Consider the following 25,916-nt stretch of genomic DNA (forward strand, 5'->3'; position numbering starts at 1 on the left):
CATCTGTTTGAGGGTTTGGTTTCTGATCAGATAAATAACGATGGAGGACGCTCAGATTTGCATTGACTCCTCCTTATAATATTTAAATACATGTAAGAAAAAAATTGAAAATTGATGTAGATTTATTTTTTTATCAAGTGAAGGGAGTCAGTCATGTCTCTCATTGTCATGATGAAGAGTGAAGAAGATCAAGAGAAAAGGTTTATTAAAGGTAAGTTTGGTGATTTTTTAACACATCAAATTTGCTGTTTCACATTATTATGTATTTTAAGTAATAAATGCAAACTTATTGAATTCACATATAGTGTCTGTTTCCAAATCTACTGAGAAATAAATAAAAGCTAATCAAATAAGATACTCCACCTAAAAAAGATGTTGATATCAGATTTCATTCATAGTCCAAACTGTTGGTGGTCACAAGTTTAATATTTTTTCATGAGGAAGAACGCCTAATATCAGTCACACAGAGGAATGAATACAAATGTCATAAGCCAAGCATAGTCCTATAGTGTGTCACTGGGTGTTCAAATTAAAGGCAACAACTAAAAAGAGAAGAAAAGTTACATTAGAACAATAGACTCCTGAAAACCAAGATTCAAAAGCTGGATAAATAAAAATAAATCAACACAAATCTAAAACAACTTAAATCTACTCATAATAACAGGTCAGTCTGCTGGTGCTTTACTTTAACTTGCAGTTATTTCTAATGACACAGGAAAAAGTTTTAATGTGCTTTAACCATAATTTATTCTCTAATGCCGTGTTAAAAGCTTCTGATTACAATACTTGTCAGTGTTAAAATAAGCTTTCAGCAGTTTGAAGTTTAAATATCATAGTGTTTATACGTTTATGATTCATTCCCTTCGACAGTTTCATCATGTTTTGTGTTTTTCAAAATAATTTAATTAAATGTATTATTTTTAGTATATTGAAATAAGTGTTAAAAACAAAAGAAGCAGGATTTTGTACAGCTGTTAACTCAGCTTTGGACACTGTGTGTCGAGCACAATAATAAACAGCAGAATCTTCAGTCCTCAGACTGTTCATCTGCAGATACAGCTGCTGTCTGCCGTTGTCTCTGGAGATGGTGAACCGGCCTCGAACTGACTGAGAATAATAGATCTCAACACTGTCATATCTGACATAAGTGATCCACTCCAGTCCTTTTCCTTCAGCCTGTCTGACCCAGCCCATGCTGTTGCTGCTGAATGTGTATCCAGAACCTGTGCAGGTCAGTTTGTGGTTCTCTCCTGGTTTGATGATCACTGACTCAGACTGAGTCAGAGTCTGACCAGAAACACCTGTCAAGACAAGAAGTTCAGTCTTACCTTACATGCATTAAACTCAGTTCAAAATATTTCTAAAAAAAAGGGAAACTTTTCTGTTTACCTGTCAACCAGACAGATAAAAGCAGCAGCCCTGTCCTGTAGTCCATCATGTAAACTGTGTTCACTGCTCTCTGTCTTCATCTGCTGCCAGATAAGAACAGAAACACATTCGATGTTTGCATTGACTCCTCCTCATGAGGGGAAAAACAAACTGAAACCAGGCGATTTAAACAGAATATTATTCTTAAACTGATCCTTTCTCTTCTCACATCCAGATATTAACCCCAGCACTTCTTGTGATGACACTGGGTTCATCTTTTTATAAAAGAGGCACAAGGAAGATAGTTTGTCATAAAGTAAATAACCCGTGGGTGTCTGTACAGATTATGACTTTAAATTAGGGATTTCTAATCAATGAACCCAGAACACTGAGGGAGACTGAATTCAAACCAGAGACTTGAACACTAAGGATGTTGCTCAGAGTTTCTTCTTTGTCGGAAAAATTACTGTCACCTTCAGTCAGCTTCATAAACTTTATTTGACAACCTCTTTGTAGGGTTTGATTGTATTATCCTGTGTGTTAGTGCTAAAACTGCTAAAAGTGAGCTAAAGTTTAACATCATTTATATGTATCAATTATATTAAATCCAGCTGTTAAAACAGTGACACTGACTGCCCTCTAGTGTTTCATTTACAGAACCACAACAGAAGCGATTTCTCAGTAATTTTATTTGTGTGTTTATTTACTATTTATTTTGTACAAATATTTTTGGTATATTCAAATTTTTGTCATTTCATTTGTAACCATCTATCTGGGCCCACTATTTGGAATTTTAACAAAACTAACATTGGCACAGGATAAAAAAAGAGGTTAATAGTATAATTGTTTGTCTCAAGCACAATGATGGACAGTTCTAATAGTCCGTTTTCTTTAAATTAAGATACTGTTTGTTCTTTATTTGAAGATGTTAAACTGACTTTAAGTACACAGTTTAAGGCACAATTTTCTTTTCTCTTCAGTCACTCCAGGGGAAGTGAAATTTTGGGCAAACTCATCTCTACAGAGAGAAGAAACATCCAGAATCACACAAGGTTTATATGAACTAATATTTATTAACAGATAAATTGGGTTCTTTAAACTGTGCTGTAGTGATATTTTTGAAATAGGTTTGTTTCCAGATGCCATCAGCTCCCTTCAGACTGGTATCAAAGATGTTTATTTACCAGATACTAGGTAAAAAAAACTCTTTTTTATTATGTTCTGAGCCATTCCTAAGCTACCCAACACAATATAGCATTTGCAGTTCAGTAATAATTCATGAGTTCATGTCAAAAAATGAATAGTTATCTGATAAATGTATTAAATATATTTACAAGCTACAGCAGGTGCAAAAGAAACTCAGATATGACTGAGGTCACAGTGTTGTTTGTTGTCTGTGGAGGTTTTTGTGCAGCTGCTCCTCTGTCTTCAGTCACTGTGGCTGTCGAGCACAGAAGTAAACAGCCGAATCTTCAGCTGTCAGGCTCCTGATCTCCAGGTACTGAGTGCTGCTGGGGACATTTTCTGTCATGAAGAAACGACTTTGAAAAGAACTGGCATAGCTAGCAGAGTTTTGACCAGTGTTCATCCATCCGATCCACTCCAGAGCTCTGCCTGGTTTCTGTCGGATCCAGTGGATATTATAGCTTGTCATGCTGTAACCAGAAATTACACAAGACATCTTCACTGTTTCTTCAGGTCTTTTCACCTCAGAGGGAGACTGATCCAGACTCTCACTAAAAGCTCCTGTAAAGAAACAAGTCATTTATTTTCATGTAAACTCATTCGTTAGGCTTTTTTCAAATGTTATAGAGAAACTGAGCTTCTCACCGTGGATAAAAAATAAAACAAATAAACTCCAGATGACTGTATCCTCCATTCTGTCACGTTTCAGTCGCCCTCTGTAAACTGTCAGTGGTCGGTCACAAACTGTGCAGGCGTTTCTGTGGTGTGCTTATAAACACAAAGGAGGCAATTTTGCATACACCTCCCTCTAACAAATTTAAAGAGGTGGCATAAAAATGTACAATGTCTCTGTAAACAGCAAATAACAATCAAGACTAATAATAATAACCAGTTTTTGAGCCCATGAACACCCAGAAAATAACTTTCTCAAGATGATTTTCCACATTTTTCTTTTTTTTGTGCATAATTACTTATTTATTCCATTATTGAAATGACAGCTTCTCCAGGGTTTAACCCACTTTATTTATTCATACGTTTAATTTGCTTGAAGAAAGTTGTTCCTATCCCCTTCTTTTACCTTTACATGTCAAAATAATTAATCATTTGTTCTCCAGTGAGTGGGCTCCTTTATTGTATTTTAATAAATCAACAAAGTGGATTGTTGTTATTTGTCTGCTTTTAGTCGTATGAATTATTTGGTTCAGGTTTGATAGTAGAGCATGATGTTTTGTTTCTAATGTGTTTACAGTGAGACAGAGTGGTGTCTCCTTATACACATGTAAGAAAAATCCCCTCACTTTCCAATTATAAGTTCACAATTAGACACACATTCTCTATCATGTAATAACTGTCTGGTCACAATCCAGCTACTACAGTTTTTAGCAACATTTTTGTTGCATCATATTTGCGTCATGCTGATCCCTCGGTATTTGTACAGGTCTGTCTGTGATTTGTATCACTGTGGGACGTCTCACACAGTAATAAACAGCTGTGTCTTCAGGCTGCAGATTCTGTCCTGTTATTGTCACTGTTCCTGCAGAAGTGTCTCTGCTGTAGCTGAACTTGTTCTTCAGGGCATCATTTTGGTAAAAGTCTCCTCCACCCCATTATGAAAAATCCACTCCAGTGGTTTTCCTTCCCACTGTCTGATCCAACCTGTTGCGTAGCTGTTATCAGTCACAGAGTAACCAGAGACCCGACAGATGATGGACAAAGACTGTTCAGGCTGCACAGCTTTGGACTCTGGCTGGATCAGATCAATACAGAACACACCTGTGGAAACACAAATCAATGTTAATTCCAGTATTCATCCTAAAACACAATGTGTCTCATGGACTTTTCAATGTGAAACTCCTCACAGGGTCCAGCTGTCAACAGCAGCATCAGAGCAACGGAAAACATGTTGATGCTGAAGCTCTTTGTTCCTCTCACTGACACTCAGATACACACTTCACTTCCTTTTATATTAACCTTATTTGCATAGTTGTGAATAACATTTGGTTAAATGCTGTGGAAGTAATGCATTTTTATAGACTTACAAATTTACTTTATATCAAAAAAAGACAACATGAACATGAATATAGTTATATGGATGCTGAATGTTTTAGCACAATTTAAACACTGCTACTGTTCAAGTATTTCTTCTAAACTACAGAGTTTTGCACTGTTGACAGAGGGCATTTAAGGACAATGTTTGGCTTTTATTTTTATAACCCATTTAAATTAGTTGAGGAAAAATGTGTGAACTGTACAAAATAAAATGAATAATTCTTTCATTCTGCTGACTCTGACACTTTTAAAGCCTCTGTTCCTGTCGTCTTTTCAACACAGACGTCAATGATTTTTAAATCATAAGCAGAGGGGATATTTTTTTCCAATGACATGTTTGTAACTTGAAAAGTAAAATCTGTAAAATAAGGTTAATAAAATGTAACCAGGAGGCTCAAGGGAGGAGGATTTTGCTTTTAAATGTAAATTTGAGAAAAAAAAAATGTTTTAAACTCTCATTCACTTTCAGTTTTTTGTGTTTGCCTACTTAATATGTGTGCTTTTTTTGCTTTTTTTTTTTTAGAAAAAATGGAGTAAAAATGCTTGGTGAACAGCTAGATTTTTATATTTATATTTTGTCATGGTTACATTTTAATTTAACGACAGCTCAATAAATAAATGCCTGCTTGACTAAAATATGAAATGTAGTACTGGATTGTAATATGTTTTTCCTACCTAAATCCGTTTTATGTCTAATTTATTTGTAACATTAAAAAACATTCAAAGGGTCGTAAACACTTGTTTAATCTTACTCAATGAAAAGTGTCAGCACACTTACAACACAAAATTACCAACAGATTTGTTTTTGCATCTTGTGAACCATCTTAAATTTATGTGGCTGCAGATTTTTAAAAAAAATCAAACAAATAGAAAAGCTACCATGTGATATGAGTTACAATCATAATGACAAACATTGGAGATTTATAAATCCTAATGTTTTTATTAGTGAGATCGATCTCATGAGACTATTTAAAAAAACATTTAAAATGCTTTTTTTTAAACGTTGATCTGGCTGCAGAGTCACAGAGGCTGGCTGAATCAGCTGTTCACACTTCACACCTGCTAAAAGGAGGACATGTTTTCTTACAAGCAAATTGACAGGAAATCTTTAATGTATGAATGGCTGAATGTGATAAATCTATAGAAACTCACATCGAGATGCTAAGCTCAAGAATAGAGCTCCAGAAAACATGTTGAATGGAACGGAAGTCCTGAAAACTCACATCCATCCTCTTATGTGGTTTTGTTAAAGCAGGTAGGAGGAGGAGCTCAAGTTTGCAAAGAGTCCCATCAAAACTAAACAATGTTGGTCTGAAGCGCCTCAATGAGAAATTCTGTTTGAGCTTAGAATTTGCCACATAGACATTGTATAATTTTTATTTAAAATTTTAAAGCTGTTGGTTGTCAACTACATGGCACTACATTTAAATAAAAAAAAAAACAATTGAAAACAATGAATTGTCAACAGCTGATTGGTGTTTGCAAATGATTACTGGATTTGGAGGGCTGTTTTCATTATTTGTTCAAACCAAACTTCTTCAAACAAAAAACTTCCAACTGTCTTTTCTTTTCTAGTGTGCATGAAGTTTATGGAGTTTATAAACCATTGTTAATACATAAATACATGTAAACTGTTATTTTGTGCTCAGGCTTTATGAAAACAATAAAGAGAATTGAAGTATAACTCAATGTGGATATGGATTTTGTACAGCTGTTCAACCAACTTGAACCACTGTGGCTCTCGAGCACAATAATAAACAGCAGAATCGTCAGTCGTCAGACTGTTCATCTGCAGATACACCTGCTGTTTGCTGTTGTCTCTGGAGATGGTGAACCGGCCTTGGACTGACTGAGAGTAAAAGATCCTATCACTGTCATATTCGATAGTTGCAATCCACTCCAGTGCTTTTCCAGGAGCCTGTCTGATCCAGGCCATCCAGGACCTGCTGATTGAAAACCCAGAGGCTGTACAGGTCAACCTGTGTGAGTTTCCTGGGCTTCTAACCGCTGGTTCAGATTCTGTCAGAGTCTGACTATCAACACCTGTTAAAACAGAAGAAAAAAAAATTATATACACATATATATACATTTGTTAAAACTTTTTCTCCAACCCAAAGAAAAGCAAAACAACTAAACAAAAATTGTCACTTGTTTTAAACTGATCACTCTTTACCTGCCCAGCAGATGGTTATTACCAGTATCACTATTCTGCAATCCATCCTGTCAACCTGTGTGTCCTCTGTCCTCTCTCTTCATCTCCTCAGTTAGTTAAGTAGAAGCGAAAAATTTGCATAGACCTTTCACTGGGAGGAGACATCTGGACTCCATACAGCTGGGTAAATTGAGAAATGTAATGTCCTGAGTTAGGATTTCTTTTGAATCGAATGCTGATCAGTCATAAAATTATGATGATCCATCTTATATTATGTGTGTTCTCATTTTACCATCAACACACCTGACCAGTCAGATCGAGGACACAAGGCATCCTGAGGTGTTTTGTACCAGAATATGAACAGCTGCTCCTTAGGGTCCTGTAGATTGTGCTGAGAGGACTCTGTGTACTTGATTGACTCAGATGTCAACTGACATGATGACAACTTTTTTTTTTTTTTTGTATTTTCTTAAGCTGTTTATCAGAAAAACAAAAACACATATATTAAAAAAAACTTAGTTCAAACTTCTAAATAGGATGTCTACAATAATTTTGATGATGTTTTGACAGTTGAAACATACTTTCACTGTGTGTGAATCATCATGATGAAGAATTACATTCATATGATCGAAGTATTAAATACACGGTATCAACAGGTTCTTGCAGAGCAGAGAAAACTCAGATATGACTGAGGTCACTTGTTTGTTGTCTGTGGAGGTTTTTGTGCAGCTGCTCCTCTGTCTTCAGTCACTGTGGCTCTTCGAGCACAGAAGTAAACAGCCGAATCTTCAGCTGTCAGGCTCCTGATCTCCAGGTACTGAGTGCTGCTGGGGACATTTTCTGTCATGAAGAAACGACTTTGAAAAGAACTGGCATAGCTAGCAGAGTTTGAACCAGTGCTCATCCATCCGATCCACTCCAGAGCTCTGCCTGGTTTCTGTCGGATCCAGTGGATATTATAGCTTGTCATGCTGTAACCAGAAATTACACAAGACATCTTCACTGTTTCTTCAGGTCTTTTCACCTCAGAGAGAGACTGATCCAGTCTGATCTCACTAAAGACTCCTGAAAGAAAAAAACAACAAATCGTTCTCTGTAAAACTAAAATCACGTTATGACATCTCTCAACAAGTGACGTGACAGATCTTCTCACCATTCATAGAAAGTAACACTAATAAACCCCAGATGACTGTATTATCCATAGTAATACACCACAATTGAGGTCTGTTTATGAAAACCGGTGTTTCTGTGGTGTATTTATACAGCGAAGAGAGGAAGTTTTGCATAGAGCTGTCTTTGCAAATTCAACATGACAATATAACACTGAAGTCAAATCAAGTTCAGTCCAAAACCTTTCAAGGCACATTTAAAAACCAACATTTTTGAAGAGAAATGTATAATTTTAATAATTTAAAAACAACAAAAAAAAATCACAATCAAAACCCTAACCCTAATAAATGAGAGAACAGGGTTTGCTTTAGCAAAGGCCCCTCTGCTGGAAGACAAATAATATTAAAATAAAACATTAATGTGGTTGCTTAATGTTAATAGGTGTCTTTAACCCAACACAAGTAAACACAAAATAAAAAAAACAGTTTCTTCTTTTAGATCACTTAGGACAATGATGTCAACTTATTGATTTATAATTTAAAATTTAATTAAGTTAGTTGAGATAAAACTAGTGAACTGTACCAAACAAACTGACTAGTTCTCTCATTTATCTGAAAACTCTGAGCACCTGAACAGAGTTAAAGTGACATTTAAAGCTCCTGTTCGGTGCTTAAACAAATTATTAATCTGGTCTGAAAATATCCTGTGATGTTGTACATTTACATGATTGAGCTGCTCACAAAATAAATGTTCTGGTTATTGGTTCTTTCAGCGATCAGTTCAGGATTTGAGAATCAGTGAAAACTGGTATAAAAAGTATCTCTGTGTGATGACAAAGAGAACAGAGAACCTGACTGCCCTCTAGTGTTTCTCTGATTCACAATAACTATAAGTTGATGGTAGAAGACTAATGGTTTTATACTGAAAATGTGTTATGTGTTTTAAATGCTGACTTTGCCTTGATTTATTATTATCGTAAATGTCTTTTCCAAAACCCACTGCATTAAAATTGATACTGTACCATTTTATTTTGTTCCAAGGAAGGTTTTATTAATGTCTTTTTTGTACATATGTATAATGGAATAAATGTGATCCTTTTTTTAATCATATTTTGTCTTGGTGGTCTTTAATGTTTATACTGTAAAAATAATAAATAATTTGACAAGTGTTTGAAATGGTTGTAATCAATTTTCCAATTTGTTACAAGAGTGGATTAATCTCCCTAGAAAATGGAATAAAACTGTTTCACAAGAAAATATTGCATTCCATTGAACATTTATATTAGTTTCATATTCATATTAGTATTTCCACAGACCTTGCAGAACGTTATATAGATTTCTTTTTTTCATGTAGCGTACTTTGAATAAGTCTGCTGAATGTCCGCAGATATCATTTGCCGAACGTTTAATGGTGTTTCATTTTGACATCCGGCGAGCGTTGTCTGTAGATGTTCGGCGAACGTTCATGACAACGTTCAGGGGACGTTGTCATGAACATTCAACTCTAGCTGAGTATTTGTACAGGTCTGTCTGTGGTTTGTATCACTGTGGATGTATCTCACACAGTAATAAAAAGCTGTGTCTTCAGGCTGCAGATTCTGTCCTGTTATTGTCACTGTTCCTGCAGAAGTGTCTCTGCTGAAGCTGAACTTGTTCTTCAGAGCGTTATTTTTATGTAAGTCGCCATTGGTTCCCCACATGTGAAAAATATACTCAAATGATTTTCCCTCTGACTGTCTGATCCAGCCTGTTCCATAGGCAGCAGTCACAGAGTAACCAGAGACCCGACAGATGATGGACAAAGACTGTCCAGGCTGCACGAGTTTGGACTCTGGCTGGATCAGATCAATACAGAACACACCTGTGGAAACACAAAGTATCATTAATATCATAATTCAGTGAAAACATTCAGTTTTTAAATGATTCTTAGTGAAATCTCCTCACAGGATCCAGCTGTGAGCAGCAGCATCAGAGCTACAGAGAACATGTTGATGTTGAAGCTCTTCGTTCCTTTCACTGTAACACGCACACACACAGACATACACACTTCCTTTTGAACAAGCTTCATTTGCATCTTGTTCCATAAATGTAAATCAGTTTTGCCTAAGTTGTTCCTCACTAAACAATAGTAAGTTTACTTTTTTCATTCAAAGTGTTTGAAAAGTCAGAATGCACGTTTAAATGAATCAAGCTATAATTATAATGATGTTCAAAATTTAATGTTGGGTCATGTTAATAAAAATAAAAACATTACATTATGCTGGAAAAAAAGTTTTTATGTAATTGACTTTATATGATGTATTTTTTACATTATTTTTCATTTGAAAATAAATTCTCTTTTCATTTTCACAAAGACACTGAAATCTCTAGAGTTTCAGCTAAAAACAATGTCATCAACAAACCTATGACTACAAAGTAAGAACAATTTGAGCTTGACCAAATAATCTCCCAGAACAGTTGACACTCAGTCACATTCTTTTACTATTTCAGCTCACAACAAAGTCAAGACAAACTCACCCAGATGTACAAAACACTTTAAAAATGACTCCATGGTTGTTGTTTCTAGCCTAAATGCAATTGTGGAAATGTGTAAAATAGGCTGCTGCATCTTTGTTCCTCAGTAGCTTTAATTATCAAGTCTAGACAAATGCAACAAAACTGTCTTTATGAAAAAGCTCCACTTTGGGAAATGTTTCCATTTTGTTTTATTTTTTTCTTTTCTTCGCTAAAATATTGTTGTGGCTGAGATGTAAAAGTGCACGAGTATCGGTTTTGCCAAGTATCTGAATTAAGCAAAAACTAATGGGGTCTCCACTGCTGGGGATAGGCACCAGCCCCCCGCGACCCAGAGTGGAGAAGTGGGTAAAGAAAATGGATGGATGGATGGATGGATGATCTCTTCACCTTCTCTTACATAGCATCTATTAATAAGCTTAATGTTGTGCAGGATTTTATACAGCTGTTAGACTGGCTTCAAGGACCAGGGGGTTTCGGGTACAATAATAAACAGCTCAATCTCCTGACCTCAGACTGTTCATCTGCACATCCAGCTGTTGTCTGTTGTTGTCTCTGGAGATGGTGAACCGGCCTTAAACTGACTGAGAATCATAGCTGTGATCACTGTTATAATGAGCAGCGATCTACTCCAGTTTTTCCAAGGAGTCTATATTTAAAGCAAATTTCAGCTGATTGTAGTTATTATTTTTATTTTAAAAAATCGGTGATGGATTATCTAGAACACTGTCACAAAGTAAATTCTGATTAATTTAAAATACAAATAACACAACAAGAAGAAGAATACTGTATTACACACTTTTGTAATTAGCAAAACTGACTTCCTATAACTTTCATTTTGTAAGTTTTGTTTATTTTATCTTTGTTCACCTTCTTTTCTTTAATATAAAACTTGTTTTCAAATCCTGACACGCTTCACTGCCTCCCTCAGAGATCAGTGTTATTCAGTTTTTGTGCAGCGTTCTCAGCTCTTGCATCACTGTGGTTCTCGAGCACAATAATAAACTGCAGAGTCGTCCTGTTTGAGGCTTTTCACAGACAGATACACAACATTTTGGGACGTGTCTTTGGTGATAGAAAACTGGCCCTGGAGACTTTGGGCAAATATCGTCCCAGTTCCTCTGTCAATACGTCCGATCCATTCCAGTCCTTTTCCTGGTTTCTGACGAATCCAGTGCAACCAAGCAAGAGAAAGTCCTTGTACTTTACAGGACAGAGAGGCCGATTCTCCTGCTCTGTGGACCACTGGCTCTGAGGAGGTGAGGGACTGACCCCGAGCAGCTGAAACAAACACAGAGTTTAGAGAACAGCAGATATCAGAAGGAGCTTTTCGTTTCCTCACATGGATCCAGACTTCACTCACCGGAAAAAAGAACCAAGAGGAAGAAACTTTGTGCAGCTACCATGGTGACGTCTGAGACTGTGAGAGTAAATGTTAGTCTGATGGATTTATAAAGCAGAAGCAGAGAGGGTGGAGACTGTTGATTTCCATATTTGCCTCTCTGACAGTATAAAATCTGAAACATACACATTTTTCTGAATGTTAATATTGTCAGTCAAAGCACTGGCTTTTATTAAACAGAGATAAGAATGCATGTCATATATTGTTCTGATAACACAAAATCTGTCTCATCAAGATCAGTGAAAACATTCACCTGCCAGGGAAAAATGTTTAAAACAGCAGTTCTGTCACATAATTTATCATGCCAACCAGAATGTTCTCTGTTACGGTCATCATACGCACAAGTGGAAGATGGTTTACTATTCATTTTCACTAACAAAACAGGTTGTAAAAAACTGCAACTGACTTTTCTTTGATTCGCTGACTCTTAAACCCTTTAAGTAAGTTTTCACTAAACAAGTCATTTTCACAAATGTTTTGCTTAATCTAATAAATGCAGTAGTGAGTGAAATTGTTATTCTTTAATAACAATTGTTGCACTTCAGGATTTATGTAAGATAAAAGTTTACATTAACATTTTAAATAATAAATACTGTAAATAAAAAAGAGCAAATGTTTACTAAACAAGAGTCATTACTTTGTTGTGATTGTATTCATCTGTATTTCTACAGAAACATGGTAAAAATAATGTGAGTCAAAAATCTTTCTTTTATTGTTTATCATGACTAATTTACATTTCTACTGTTGTAAACAGTAAATTGGTTTGGAAATCATTTTTGAAATGAGGGCTCCCCCTCTGGTTGTTTCAGGTAACAGGTGTTCAGGAACTCTGCGGGTTTCTTGTTTAGCTCTGCTGCTCGTTTGTGTCACTGTGGCTGCCTCTCTGTCTCGCACAGTAATACACAGCTGAGTCTTCAGGCTGCAGATTTTGTCCAGTTAGAGTCACTGTCTTGCTGGAAGAATCAAGGGAAAGGCTAAACTTGTTTTTGAGAGAATCTTTGCGTGCTCCAGTACATCCACTGCATGTGTAACCGATCCACTCCAGTCCTTTCCCTGCAGGCTGTCTGATCCAAGCTGTGTAGTAGCTGCTGAGAGCATAAGAGACCTGACAGCTGATGGTCAGACGCTGACCTGGCTGCACCGTCTCAGAGGCTGGCTGAGTCAGCTGTTCACACTTTACACCTGTTAGAGGAAGAACATGTGTTACAAATGTTCAAAACCTGATGTGCTGTCTGTGATAAATCTGTAGAAACTCACATCCAGCTGCTAGGAGCAGAAACAGAGCTGCAGACAACATGTCGACTGATGAAGCAGACATCACATGAGGTAACATTTTTATAGCATGTAGGAGGAGCTACATGCTAAAGTTTGCATGAATTCAAACAAATAATGTAACAGTCTGGGTCTAAAAGGCCTCAATACAATAAAATAAAATAAAATCACAGATTTATACGTTATGATTTGAAATTTGCTGCCAGCTACATGGTTTTAGATTTTAGAAAAACTACAATCACTGATGTACGGCTGCATTAGGAGAACTGTTCATGTGAGTCTTTTAGACAAATCTTTAACAATAAAAACATGTTATAAATATACTTGATATTGAACTGAAGCAAACAGATACAAATGTGGCAAAAACTCACCATTTATAACATGTATTTTTTCCCTGCCTTATTCATCTCTTAATATGACTTTTTGACTTTTTTATTGTATTACACTGAAGGTTTTCTCTCTTCGATGTTTAGACACAGTTTTGAATTTAATTGTGCCCCAATTAACCTATTTAGATGAATAACGTACTCTTACAGTTCAGTATTAATATGAAACTGCTATAAACTATGGACATCTGCAATTGAAAAAGAAATATGACACTGTAAAAAATAACTAAATGAATAAATTAAAGGAGTGTAACAAGAAAGAGAAGACCATCCTCATACAGGCACAGCTCTTCTGTTTTTCATAGTTTTGTCTCAACTTTTAATATCACTCAGCACCACAGGGATTTGTTTTGTTTTGTTTTCATTGTAAGAGAGGAGAAAGAAACAAACATGACAAATTGCAACAACAGGCAATAATACTCAACATCTTCGATACAATTGTTCATAAATTAACTTGTTCTCAAACAGAATGTTGTTTAATGAAATCTGCACACAGGTGTTTACTCAAATCAAGGAACAGGTGGCGAAACCTTATGCACCTGCTTTTTAAACATAAAAAAACATTTATTTTTCCCATGACTCTTCATTTCTCGATCGGCACGAGCTGAGCTCTGTACTTTAGTACTGCAGGTTTTTGTGCAGCTGCTCCACCAGCCTCAGTCACTGTGGCTCTCGAGCACAATAATAAACTGCAGAATCTTCAGTCTTCAGGCTGTTCATCTGCAAAAACAGCTGCTCTCTGCTGTTGTCTCTGGAGACAACAAACCTGCCTTGGACAGACTGAGAGTAGTAGTTGTTAGTGTCACCCTTAGTCTCAGTAGCGATCCACTCCAGCCCTTTTCCAGGAGCCTGTCTGATCCAGGCCATCCAGGAGCTGCTGAATAAGATTCCAGAGGTCGTACAGGTTAACTTGTGGGATTCTGCAGGTCTTTTAACCACTGATTCAGATTCTGTCAGAGTCTGACCAGAGACATCTGTAAATACATTACAAGGAGAAAAACATACTTATTTAATGTTGGTAAGTTAAACTACAACATTACTGTATTGTAGCAGAAGCATTAAAGAAGACTAATGAGCTCAGTGACAGTCTCTACCTGCCCAGCAGAGAGTTAAAAGCAGCAGCCCTGTACTGTAGCTCATCATGTTGATCTGTGTCCTCTGCTCTGTCTGACTCTCTGCAGTCAGATAAATTGAGGTGGAAGATGTCTAAGTTTGCATTGATTTGACTCCTCCTCAAAGTAAACAAAAAGAGAGCAAAATAGATACTCATCTCCAGTTTCCACTTTGGAAATCAATGTAGATTCAAGACTTTTCTTAAAACTTGAATTTAGGCATTATCAGAAGAAATTATTATAATGTATGTGATCTTATTTTTTCTTATGCATAATGTGTAAATGACAGTCACTGAAGATGTGATGCACAGCAGAGCAGGACAGTGAAATGTACGGTTACTTGTTCAGACTGAATGTGACCAAAACTTATCCTTTGTATTATTTTTATTTATTTTTTTTAATTCCTTTACAAATCTTCAAGTACTAGTCAGAAGTGTGTAATGACCTCCACCAAGGTGGTATATGTCTTTCTGTACTGTTTGTTTGTTTGTATGTGCACAAGGTTACTAAAAGTAACAAACGGGTTTCGATGAAATTTTCAGGAAATATTGAGGTTGTCTCAAAGAATGAATGATTAAATTTTGAAGGTGATCAGGATCACGATCCAGCTCCTGCAATTTTCCAATGATCCTATGGACCCCTAGGCAGAGGTTTGCGCTCTCAGAGTTCCTCAACATACAGTGATGACTTCAATTATGATGGACTTTTGGCAATATAGTGTATTTAATAGAGAGAAAACTTTGTGTAGTTTACAGCGTTATAATGAAAATAATACCACATAATATCCGTTAAATTTAGGTGCACAAGTGTCTGAATCTTTATTGATTAAAAATAATCATTTTCTTGGGAATATTATCTTTGATTATCCCTGGGAAATTAATACCACTAATAGTCTGTAGATGAAATTAAAAGAAATATTGGAAAAAGAATATTGGATTTTTGCAGATCATAGGTTTACACTAATTGTGTTCAGATCACAATTTGTAGACTAGAATAAATATCTCATGTTGTGTCTATGACATTGTCACAACTTCATTAGACTCTTGCATTCTGTTGAACCTGTGTCGATTGCTATAGCAATTTTCAACCAAAACCCAATTTTTTTTCAACCAAAAATCATCAAATAAAGATGCTTCACTTTAACAAATGAGCAGCAATTACACTTTTAAATTGACAGTGAACTACTCAAAGGGTCAGGACAAAAGCTAATTTCCTAACTTGTATTCAGTGGCAATTGTTTCTCAGTGGAAACTTTATTTTAAAAATTAAAAGCTTTATATTCATTTTTTAAATTGTAGTTTACATTTAATATAGTTAAATAGTTACCACTTTAAAGATACATTTTTAGGATAAATTTCAACATAAAAAGCGAACAGAGACTTAAAGATCAGTTTGTACTGCTGCAATAAGATTTTGCACAGCTGCTCCACTGACTTCAGTCACTGTGGCTCTCGAGCACAATAATAAACTGCAGAATCTTCAGTCTTCAGACTGTTCATCTGCAGATACACCTGCTGTTTGCTGTTGTCTCTGGAAATGGTGAACCGGCCTCGAACTGACTGAGAGTAGTGGATGTTGCTACTGTCATAATGAGCAGCGATCCACTCCAGCCCTTTTCCAGGAGCCTGTCTGACCCAACCCATCCAGTAGCTGCTGAATGTGAACCCAGAACCTGTACAGGTCAGTGTGTGGGATTCTCCAGGTCTTTTAACCACTGATTCAGATTCTGTCAGAGTCTGACCATGAACTCCTGAACAAAAAAGGAAAGACAGAAAGAAATGAAACAGTAATTGTTAGAGTTAATAAATCAATAATAACCTACAACGTCAGTGAAACTCGACCTGCAGAAAAAGTAAAAAGGAGCAACAGTCCCGTCTTTACGTCCATCATGTTAAACTCAGAGTCAGCTGGTCTCTGCCTTCCTCTTCATCTTTAGATAAGTACAAAAAAACAGAAATATGTTTTGCATTGACTCCTCCCAAACCAAAGATAAAAAACAAGCTGACATGACCTTTTTTATGTTGAATTTGGTTGTTAAAAAGTTTATTAATGTAATTTTCATGAATTAAGTTTAAAATACTGTATAATTATATTTATTACTACCCACTTTATTTTAGTATTGCAGAAAGATGAAGGCTAACTCAGCCTATATGCTCTGTGTGGCTGTTTTTATTCTGTTTTATATTTGGCTGCAGACCTGCAGTCTACTTTGGTTGTTTTAAATTTGCTTCAAACATAAGCTTGAATTAATTAAATCATGCTGTTACAGCTAGTGTTGGAAGAAAAGAAATGCACAGCTGTTTTTATTTCTATCTTATCCAAAGACGAATATATCATGGGATGAATCATCAAAACTAGAAAAGACTACAAATTATGACAAATGTGAGTGAGTTACAGGACCCAGCTGTCAACAGCAGTAGGATGATACAATATTGAGTGAGTGTTTAACAAAAAAAATAACAAAAAAAACACTTTGTGGTTCTAAATAGAGGAAGTAGTTTTTGTTTGACTCCTCTGACACTTCGTCTCACTGTGTCTCTTCGAGCACAGAAATACACGGCTGAGTCCTCAGTCTTCAAACTGTTCATCTGTAGATAAACTTTACTGCTGGAGTCGTCTCTGGAGATGCTGAATCTTCCCCGGACTGAGTCTGAGTAATAGATGGGAGTGCTGGATGTGTGCACCAAGGCGATCCACTCCAGCCGTTTACCAGGAGGCTGTCTGATCCAGACCCACACTGAGCTGCTGAAGCTAAATCCAGATGTTGTGCAGGTGAGTTTGTGAGACTCTCCTGGTTTTTTAACTGCAGGTTCAGACTCTGTAATGCTCCAACTTTCAGCACCACCTAAAACAAACAAAATAGCCACAAAGAGGGTTAGATCTGTGTGAGCCATGTTGACAGGGTGCTCTGTAAGAACCAGTAATTCTCCTTTTATATGAGATAATCTAAACCTCTCAGAATTTGTTTAAACAAGCCCCTCCCACATCCTTTTCCACTGGATGAAGATAAATGTGTGTGTGTGTCGTGAACAGTCAAGGTAATCTCTGCTCTCTTCAAGGCTTATTGAGTGAATTTCTTTGTGAGATGCACTCACTCAGTTTCTGTGAATATTGGATGCTGTGACCTCAGTAGCCAACGGAAAAGAGGCAGGGTACACCGTGGACTTCTCACAGAAACATACGAGGCAAAGAAGCATGCATGCAAACCTGAGGGCAGGACTGAATTATTAGCTTAAAAAGCACGTTTTTGGACTATGGAATGAAACTGGAGTACACAGAGAAAACCTGTACATGGGAAAAACACAAACTTCACCCAGAAAAGAAGCAGCTGAGATTTGAACCTCAAACTTTCCTGCTGTGAGGTGACAGAGTTAACCACCATCACTCCACCGTACAGCTCTCTGTTGGCACACAACATTTACAAACACAAGAGGGGAGAAATGAAGTCAAATGTTTCACTATCCCCCTAAAATGAGCTGAAAGTGTTTGAAAAACAAGCTATATTATGTTGTATATTGAAAAAAAAAAGAAAACAATGGTTATTTATTATTCAAAGTTTAAAAGTTACACATATAAATGTTATTAGAATTTTTTGAAAATAATTTTTTTAAAGGTGTCAAAACTGTTTTGAATCAGTTTGAACATTCATGCCACAGTAATATTCAGATTGGGTTTAAATTTTTAACACTCCTTTATTGTAACCTCATAATTTTTCAAGCAGTTGTATTTTTAGTATTCAGTCTGAAAATCAAATTTGGATTTAAGTGATCGCATTGGAAAAATGTACATAAATTGTACAAACATTTAATATAGTGACAACATTTTTAAACAGTCTCTTAGGATACACAGATATTTGTTGTCTGTAGAGGTTTTTGTGCAGCTGCTCCTCTGTCTTCAGTCACTGTGGCTGTCGAGCACAGAAGTAAACAGCCGAATCTTCAGCTGTCAGGCTCCTGATCTCCAGGTACTGAGTGCTGCTGGGGACGTCTTCAGTCAACACAAAACCACTTTGAAAGGAACTGGCATAGCTAGCAGAGTTTCGACCAGCGTTCATTCTCCCGATCCACTCCAGAGCTCTGCCTGGTCTCTGACGGATCCAGTGAATGTAGTAGTCTGTCATTTTAAAACCAGATGAGACACAAGACATCTTCACTGTCTCTCCTGGTCTTTTTACTACAGATGAAGACTGATCCATTCTGATCTCACTCCAGACTCCTGTAAGATAATACAAACACAACCATTACTCACTAAAAACAGTGAAACAATGGAAAAAAAGAAGCAATTTCTTTTTTACCATGAATAATAACAACAAACAATAAACTCCAGATGTTTGCTTCCTTCATTCTGTTATAAACTTTTAGAGATCAGTTGTTCTTTAAAACATTAAAGAGCTGTGTTCTCTATGAACTGTATGAGAGTTACTGATAGGGCTTTTATAGGGGAGAAGGAGAGAGACTTTGCATAGACCTCCCTCTAGAGGTAAAAATATAAAAGACACACAGTTTTGTGCAAAAGTCTTGAGTCATCCCTTTTTCTTTATTATTTACTTTAAAGAAGCCAGACTTTCTTGTAACCTTTTAAATTAATACTAAGTAATAGTTCTCCGGGCTTTCTGAAGGTCTGTTCAATGCATTTACCTGTCCAGCAGAGAGCTAAAAGCTTCAGTCCTGTTCTATTTATTTCTATAGCCCATCATGTTAACCTGAGTGTTTTTAGATATCAGAGTTTAGTTTTAACTCCTCCATACAACTGCAGTCATTTCTGCATTCGTTTTACAAACACAGCTATATAAAATATAGTTTTTAGGCTTCTTTGGTGGTGAAATAAAGCCCTGAACAACATTTGGCAGGTTGTAATAAAGTTGTGGGTTTGATTGTTACTGTTGTCGTTTGTTGTGTGAAAACAATAATGTCCACCAGGCATTGAGCTCTGCTTTATGTTGACTTTTTTGTATAGTTGCTGTTTTTGTTTCTCACTGCTGTGTCTTTAGTCATCAGACTGTTTATCTATGTAATAAATAATAACAATTCCTATGTCAACAAATGGCGTAAAAGTTATTCTCTGTTGCTCATAATGTTAACAGATTAAACAGAAACATTTTCATTAACTGACCCATGCGTTTGATAATTTGACATTTTAACAGCTATATTTCATCATTTTACTGTTTCAGAGCAGAGTCATATTGGGTTGCAGTCTTGAATGATAAATATTCTATGTGCATCCTAAAATTCAGTGTTTGTGTCAACATGCTGTGTTTATTAGTAGTGGAAAATGTCATTAAATTTACTTTTACATTTTTCTCAATATTCTTGCAATAGAAGAAACTACACAGTAATTCACACAAAAAAACCTGCTGAATTTAAGAAGTAACAGACACCTCTTTCTGCAAACTTGATATTTTGTCTATTCAAATCACTGTTTATGTCAATGAACTTTTTCTATAAACACTGATGTGAAAATAATCCTCCCTATACAGTAAATTTAAAAAAGCAAATGTTTTTAAGTATTATCTTCACCTGGGCTTTCTCATATTTTTGTGTATCAAAATATTGTGTTTCAAAATATTGATACACAAAAATATCGGGAAAGATAACTGAGGGTTTTCAGCCTTCAGTGGAAAATAGAGGAAGTAGTTTTTGTACAACTCTCCTGTTTGTGTGTCTCACTGTGTCTCGTCGAGCACAGAAATACACGGCTGTGTCATCAGTCTTCAGACTGTTCATCTGTAGATATATTTTACTATTGGAGTCGTCTCTGGAGATGGTGAATCTACCCTGGACTGACTGGGAGTAATATATAGGATAACTGCTAGTGCTTATATAAGCAATCCACTCCAGTCCTTTTCCAGGAGCCTGTCTGATCCAGGCCATAGCATAGCTGCTGAGTGTGAACCCAGAGGCTGTACAGGTCAGTCTGTGGGATTCTTCAGGTCTTTTAACCACTGATTCAGATTCAGTCAGAGTCTGACCATCAATACCTGCTAAGATGTTTACAAAATTATATTAGATTATAAAAGTTAAACAAAAGTGACAAACTGAGATTTGACAAAGGTTTACCTGCACAGTAAAAAGCTAAAATTAGCAGTCCCCTCCTGTAGTCCATCATGTTGAACTGTGTGACCGTTCTCTGCTGTCTTCACTGCAGGAAGTTAAGAAGAGTTGGAGAGTGCCCAGCTTTGCATTAACTCCTCCTCAAAGAGGAGATGACTAGACTATGGATTTACATCTGTTGCTGTTGGACAAAGAAATTTATATCAAGCAGCAAAATAAAAAGTCTGTTTTATCTGTAATGTAGTTTAAAATATAGCAACATACACAAAACAGAAGTCAAAAGAAAAGCGAAGTGAATTTTATTCATTAAAGGATATTATTGCACAATATTCTCAAGACTGAACTTGTTTGGCACATTTAGTTTTATGTTGCAAATTTAATCATTTGCCTGAGCAGAAGTTGGACAATTTAGAAACAGCTTTTTTGATGTTTGGGTGATGTACTATATATAAATGTCACATTTTGAACATGGTTGTGGTATTACAGCCCAAGGCACAGTTTCAGAGGCAGATAATCATTAAAAAAACTAAAAATTTAAAAACAGATAATAAAAAACTGACAATGCAGCAAAATGCAAATGACTGGAACAGAAGTACAACCCATAGAAACAGAACCAGGGTACAAACAGTATGATGGAGCAGTGACTGAGTGTGAATCTCCTGCTCAGATCCACAGCTTAACCGGCTGAACTACATGACTGATCTAAACGAAATAAAGTTGTTTTATTGCCTAGATCCGAATGAAATGAATAAAGTCAGTGAATCAGCTCATTAACCATCCCACTTGTCATCACTTCTACGAGGCACATCGTCCGGCTGACTCAAAAGGAATGAGTCCTGTGAGAACAGCTGAGACTAATGAAAATGTGAAGAAGATGTGAGAATGATATGAACCAAGAAAATTGATGAAAGGGTAAAACAAGAGGACACATTTAACACGATGCAAACAAGAAAGTGGTTCATAACTAAATAAAATAACTCAAAATTTACAAACACAAACAAAAAAAAATGTGACTTGATATGTGTTCTTTATACTATTAGTTTGCTTTTGTAAAAAAGTAATTTAATTCAAACTGGGTGTTTTTAATTTTATACTAATTAATTATAAAAAAGGTTTTCCATTAGACAGACAATGTGAATTTATGTAATGTAGGGAGGAGTATGTGTTCATGAAACTAAACCTAAATGTTTCTGTTGGGGTCTATAAGACTAATAAAGATTAATGGTCTTAGTTTTTGTACAGCCATTGAACCAACTTCAGTCACTGTGGCTCTCGAGCACAATAATAAACAGCAGAATCTTCAGTCGTCAGGCTGTTCATCTGCAGATACACCTGCTGTTTGTTGTTGTCTCTGGAGATGGTGAACCGGCCTTGGACTGACTGAGAGTAGTAGATCTCAGCACTGTCATATCTAATAATTGAAATCCACTCCAGTCCTTTTCCAGGAGCCTGTCTGACCCAGTGCATCCAGTAGTCACTGAATGTGAACCCAGAACCAGTACAGGTCAGTCTGTGGGATTCTCCAGGTCTTTTAACCACTGATTCAGATTCTGTCAGAGTCTGACAATCAACACCTACCAATATACAGAAGAAAAACATGTTTAAATTTTTAAAACAAGTGAAAAATTGTAAGACAAGTCTAAATCTCTACCTGTCCAGCAGAGAGTTAAAAGCAGCAGCCCTGTTCTGTAATCCATCATGTTAACCTGAGTCTTCAGTGTCTCTGTCATCATCTGCTGTCAGATAAATAGAGATGAAGATCAGAGGTTTGCATTGACTCCTCCTTTCAATTTATGGAACAACAAACATCAGCTAATGAGATTATCTGTAAACAAAACACTTTTGAAGAAATTAATGTATTTGCAACTCAGATATTCTGCTTATGTTTCTCAGATCCCTAAATTTAAAATGTTTTCAATTCATTTGTTTTATTAGGAGGTACAATCAGGAACAATATTATCAGCATTTTAAATGCATAGTTTTAGTCTAATAAAATACATTGATAAGGAATGTAAATTCTGCCAGTCTAAAATGAATATTAAAATTTTATTTATTTCTTTAAACTTTCACTTCTACATCATCTATTGCCTTGTTTCTGCAGGAAGAATAAGGTTTGATTAAAACTAAGTAAGATTTAGAAAAACTAAATGAGAACTTTTGCTAATTCTCTATTTAGCATTGTCCTTTGTTCTTCCACAAAATCTTGCATCTCTCAATTTACGGTACAATACAATACAATATTTCAGTATTTGAGTTGCATTTTTATTCCACTTCCACTTTAATTTAAAATTAAAGAATGTTTTGCAGAGGTAATAACAGCTCATTGTGGCTTTTTATGTTGAATTCTGTGTTGTTCAGTCATCTGTCATTCTCTTTCAATTTGTCTTAATCCAACCACTTTTAAAATTATGTTTATTGTGTCTGTGAATATTGGTGACACACTGAACAAAAATGCAAAGGAAAATGAAACACTTTAAACTCTCATAAGTAAATAAGTTAAGAAGAAGAGGTATCAGGTGTCATATGAGAAGCTACTCTGTACAGTGTGGCTGTAAATCTTTATAATGACAGGAACTGTCAGACAGCTGCAGGGTTTCTGTTCAGCTCTGAGGCTTCCTGTATCAGTGTGGCTCTTCGAGCACAATAATAAACTGCAGTCTTCAGTCTTCAAGCTGCTCATGTCCAGATACACCTGATCCCTGTCGTTGTCTCTGGAAATGGTGAAGCGATTCTGGACAGATGTGGAATAAGTTTTAGTGCCTCCACTGGGAGCAGAAATGTAGGCGACCCACTCCAGTCCTTTTCCTTCAGCCTGTCTGATCCAGCTGATATCAGCAGCACTGTCTGATATTTCTGCATATGTACAGGTCAGCTTGTGGGATTCTCCGGGCCGTTTCACCGCTGGTTCAGATTCTGTCAGCGTCTGACTGCAAACACCTGAGAGAAAACCAGAGAGATCAGAAAAGAACCAAACAGAACAAGCTGAAAACAGAAGAGAACAGAGTTTTATTCACCAGAAACTGAGAACAGCAGCAGAAGAGAAACACACTCAGTTAAAGTCATTGTGGAAACTTGTTGAACATCTGTTTGAGGGTTTGGTTTCTGATCAGATAAATACAGATGGAGGACGCTCAGATTTGCATTGACTCCTCCTCATAAAATTAAAAATATATGATAACATTAAAAAATACCTTTTTAAGTGAAGGGATTTAGCTCTGTTTTTCATTGTAATAATGAAAAATGATTGACAACATAAGAAAACATTTATAAAAACAAGTGTAGTTTTGTATTTTGATTTTTACACACCAAATATTTTACATTTTATTTTTTAGCCCAAGTCAGAAATATAAACTTGTTGGATCCAGGACTTACTGCCATATTTAAGCTTTATTTTAAGAGTAAAAAATAAACAAAATAAGTCAAATCAGATGAGATATTACAACAGAACGATTTAAATTAGATGATAACATCCACTATTCACTGTTAGCTTAACATGTTCCATGTGAGGTTTTTCATAAGAGTAAAAATCTAAATAAAATCACTGCACAATTTTATAATGAAATAGATTTTTTTTTTCAACTTTAATTAAAAAGAAGCTCTACAAAAACCACAATAAACATCAACCACAAAAAAGAAACTCAAAAGCTTCTTAACACACAAAAGGCTCAACAAGAGTCAAACTAAAATCTGCAGATAAAAATCCTGCAGATCTGCTGGTGGTTTAAGGTGTTAATGAAACATGATGTATACATTTGGGTGTTCAGGCTGCAGCTTCTGTCACATATGTTTAATGTCACGTTTTACACATATTATAAACACAAGGGTGATCATTTTTAAACATTTACTGAAAAAATTAGTAACCAAAGAACTGTCATCTGAAATGAGTATAACTGATAAATGTCTAAGGATTTAAATTTGTCTGCGTCTTCCACAGTTTTCCTGAAACAAACAGATCAGTTTGAGCCGTTCTGTTCTTAGTCAGTGCTGCCACCATCAGGTCAATGTGAAAACATTTTCTGTGGAGTTTTTGTTCAGCCTCTCCACCAACATGAAACACTGTGTGCTTTGCACAGTAATACACGGCAGAGTCCTCTGGTCTCAGGTTGGACAGTTTCAGATACACCATGTTGTTGCTGTTATCTCTGGTGATTTCTATTCGACCTTGAAAACTGCTGGAATAGATTGTGCTGCTGTCACCCCAGGCGAGTCCCATCCACTGCAGTGCTTTCCCCTCAGGTTGTTTGATCCAGCTCATAGCATAAGTAAATGTGAACCCAGATCCTCTGCAGGACAGACTCAAAGTCTCCCCGGGCCTTTTCACCACTGGACTGGAAGGAATGGACTCCAGACTCTGACCTGAACAACCTGAAGGGAGGAAAGAAAAATGAACACAGTAGAAAGAGCAAATATTATCTAAGATATGGTAACATGATTGACCATTGTGTCAAGGAAAAAGTACAATGTAATAAATCCAAGAAACAAAAAAAGAACAAAAGAACCTACACGTCAGAGAGAGAACAAGCAGCAGGAGACTGAGTGTGTTCATCATCCTGAAGCTGGAGATGAGACTTCTGATGCTCCACATGAAGCAGAAGATCAGTCAGCAGGACAGAAGTACTCTGAACACAACAAGGATTTGCATCACAGCATCAATGAGAGGGAGTGGCAACTAACACAACCATTTTGTGCACATTTTGATTTGCAAAACCAAATCTACATCTAACACACCACATTTACATATTTAGACAGATAAAATACCAAAACAAATCGATGATCTCTCTGAGTTAAAATCAGGTGTTAAAAAAGCTGTTTAACTCAGGAGGACCTGTGGTTTGTGTAGCATCATGTATTTATGCAGATTTTTGTGGTTTAATAAATTAACATTAACATAGGATGTTATGTTCCATCACAACATTACATTGTTTTTAATTTACACAGCTAAACTAAAAAAGTGAATCTTTATCTGACAAATTTTTACTCAAACACGTTTTGATAAAATGATTTAAGAGAAATTACATTATGACACAAATTTTCCAAAACTATTTCAATAATCAATGCATATATTAATCTAACAATTAAAGAAAAAAACCTTTTGTTTTGTTACAAACCAGATGTATATATTTGCTTTGACTTGACATGTCAGGTTTTTGTACAGTGTTCCTCCTTCCTGTGTCACTGTGGCTCTCGGGCACAATAATAAACAGCAGAATCCTCAGTCGTCAAGCTGTTCATCTGCAGATACACCTGATATCTGCTGTTCTCTCTGGAGATGGTGAACTGGTTTTTCACTGACTCAGAGTAGTAGATGTAGCTACTG

General features: G+C 36.1%; 1 protein-coding gene and 1 gene segment (V, D, J or C); one reads left to right on the forward strand and one right to left on the reverse strand.

The window, feature by feature from the left end:
• Nucleotides 1-25,916, forward strand: part of mapk8ip3 (mitogen-activated protein kinase 8 interacting protein 3) — a gene marked incomplete in the record, with an annotated part of 1,049,817 nt that overhangs the window by 658,490 nt on the left and 365,411 nt on the right.
• Nucleotides 11,221-11,791, reverse strand: LOC108239297. The segment is given in 2 exon segments: nt 11,221-11,658; nt 11,741-11,791. Coding segments are annotated over 2 exon segments (348 nt in total).

Source organism: Kryptolebias marmoratus, linkage group LG12 (assembly GCF_001649575.2).
Source record: "Kryptolebias marmoratus isolate JLee-2015 linkage group LG12, ASM164957v2, whole genome shotgun sequence".
Lineage (NCBI taxonomy): Eukaryota > Metazoa > Chordata > Actinopteri > Cyprinodontiformes > Rivulidae > Kryptolebias > Kryptolebias marmoratus.